Source organism: Triticum dicoccoides, chromosome 6A (assembly GCF_002162155.2).
Source record: "Triticum dicoccoides isolate Atlit2015 ecotype Zavitan chromosome 6A, WEW_v2.0, whole genome shotgun sequence".
NCBI classification, from domain to species: domain Eukaryota; kingdom Viridiplantae; phylum Streptophyta; class Magnoliopsida; order Poales; family Poaceae; genus Triticum; species Triticum dicoccoides.
The window spans coordinates 16,917,046-16,919,619 of NC_041390.1; the positions used below are offsets into that span (position 1 = coordinate 16,917,046).

Here is a 2,574-nt window from a genome sequence, read left to right on the forward strand (position 1 = left end):
CCAAAACGCCATCCTCTGTACAGAAATATAGATATCTGTGCAGATATATAAGATTGTTTAGATCACTATATCTTATATTTTTTTACGGAGGGAGTACTGAGATCATCGGGTACTGAGTAGCGCAGTTGCTTATTTTCTGGCTGCATCGATCGGTATCCATAAACTAAAGTCTGACCCTAGCTACTCCATGTATCATGGTCTTATTTCAGCATGTAGCTAATTGTTCAAGCTAGCTCTACATAACCCCAGCAGCTTGCGAAAACGATTGCTAGCAACAAATATGTTTAGTTGTATGCTACAGGACAAGGACAGCTTATGCTGCAACATGTAAGGGGCGCCAGTAGTACCTTCCGAGGAAGTCGCACGCTCCTTGGCATCATCTTCCATTTGTTAATTATCAAAACTACTAGTAGTACAATACAATGTTGAAAATGAAGGAGATATGTACAGCACACAAGGAAGGTGAAGGCACGATACATCTTCTCGTATATCTCATCATCTCAGAACATATTACAAGACTCTAATTACAGACTACGTCCCTCCTCTAAGGGGTTAGGTAAGCGCCCACAAAGTCACCTGGCGTGGTAAATCACACCGTCCTAATAAGGCACCACACACCTGGACCCCGGGGGGACGTACACGTACATATACAGTGTATATATGTACGCATATATACGTGCACCATAGGGAGGTCAAAAGACCTGAGTCTCATACGTGCTGAGGCGTGTCATGAGGTGGGCTGGCAGGTACGGCGAGGATGGCGTTGCGTCTGCCACGCTCGGAGACACTGTTCTCGGCGAACTTGATGCCCGCATTATGGAGGCCCTTGCTCTTCTCCTCCTCCGTCCACTCAGTGGCATAGTAGTCCTCCTCGGTAGCACCGGCGGTGGGAGGGAGGAGCATGGAACCCCACTGCGGGAAGTGCACGAGTGCGACAGGGAGGGTGCACGCCATGACCATGATACCCATGTATTGGAGCCCTTTGCCGGTGGAGTACTGTGACGACGTGAAGAAGAGGAACTGTGTGAGCCCGCCGCCCACATTACCGCCTGCGCCGCTCATGCCGGAGATGAGGCCAAGGGAGCGTCGGGAGACGAAGGGGATGACGCCGTAGACGGCTCCGCACGCGGCCTCGACGCATATGGAGTAGAGGACCATGCATGTGATGGAGGTGGGGAGGCTAGATGCACGTCCGAGACAAATGCAAAAGGCTCCACCGGCGGTCTGGAGGATCCAAATGTTCCAGAGTCGCGCGCGCATGCCGAAGTAGCGGGCACTGAGGTCAGAGAGGTAGCCACCCATGGGGCGTGCAAAGATATTGGCCAAGCCAAAACATGCGGCGATGGTGCCAGCAGCCCGAAGGTCGAGGTGGAAACTGTCGTAGTAGTACTCGGCGATCACGTTGTTGGTGGTGAGCTCGACGCCCATGCAGTAGCCATAGATGAAGACAAAGATCCATGTGCGATAGTTGGTGACGGCGCCTCGCAAAACATTGGAGAATTCATCTTTGTGCATGTCTCCATTTTTCTGCAGACTCCTCAAATTGCCATCAGGAAGGTCTTGCCCCATGGTGAGCACGAGCAAGCCCATCACCACCAACATCATTCCCGGCACAAAATAGGCTAGGCGCCATGCCATAAAAGGAGTTGCACCACATGCTAATATGGCATCAAAGACAAGGGGCATGATGAGCTGCGTGGCACCTCCACCCATGTCCCCCCACCCCGCCGTCAAGCCGCCAACCGTCCCGATGATCTTGCTATTGAACATGGTGCTCACCCAGTACTGGCATGACACAAAGGTGGCAAGTGAGACACCGATGAGGAACCGGATAGTGATGTATCCGCTAGGACCATCGATGACGGACATGCAAAACACCGCTGGTGCCGAGAGCATGACCAGGAATGCACATCCGTATCGCGGGCCTAGAAGGTCGCAGATGGCGCCCATGGCCAGCCTTGAGAAGATGGCACCGGATACAGAGGCGACCCCGGCATTGCCGATGTCGGCCTTTGTGAGGTTGAGGTTGTCTCGAATGATGGGAATGAGCGGCGCGGCAGCGAAGGTGGAGACAACGCAGGTGAAGAAGGACATCCATCCGAGATGGAAGGCACGCATGTGTGGGTTGCCAAAGGAGAAGATTTTGATGGACTTGGCCTTGTGCTCGGAGTCCACCGGCAGCAAGAAGTTGATGGGCGCTGGGCTGGTGGGAGTGGAGGGGACCTCCATTTCCATATCCTCTTGTGCTGAGGGAGGAAAGCTTCTTCTTCCTTTCTCCTTGGAGCTCTCAGAGCTGCAATGTGCTCTGAGAGACAAGTGCTTAGCTAGCTAACTCTATCCTTTGTAAAGGTTGTGTTTGTGCTCGAAACGATGAGAAGGATACATGTATTTATAGCATGCTTGAACCACTTCAGTTTGGCATATTCTTTGGCATATGCTCCCGACGTTTCCTTTCTAGATCGTTCCAGTATTCCATTCATTTTGATCTGCTCAAATTAATGCAAACCATCACTCCATTTGTTATATGTTTGACTTTCTCCTCTGTTTCTTAATTTGTGAGATTGTCCAACTAAT

General features: G+C 51.4%; 1 protein-coding gene across 1 annotated transcript; it reads right to left on the reverse strand.

Annotated features, from left to right (window-relative positions):
* Positions 1 to 451: 451 nt before the first annotated feature.
* On the reverse strand, positions 452 to 2,327 carry LOC119318902 (high-affinity nitrate transporter 2.1-like). Its single transcript, XM_037593462.1, has one exon. It carries the CDS (start codon positions 2,233 to 2,235, stop codon positions 709 to 711), a length of 1,527 nt encoding a protein of 508 aa, XP_037449359.1. The 5' UTR covers positions 2,236 to 2,327; the 3' UTR covers positions 452 to 708.
* Between the last annotated feature and the right edge of the window lie 247 nt (positions 2,328 to 2,574).

Coding starts and splice junctions, on each gene's coding strand:
- LOC119318902 (XM_037593462.1), bottom strand. CDS start 2,235: ATGGAAATGGAGGTCCCCTCCACTCCCACCAGCCCAGCGCCCATCAAC.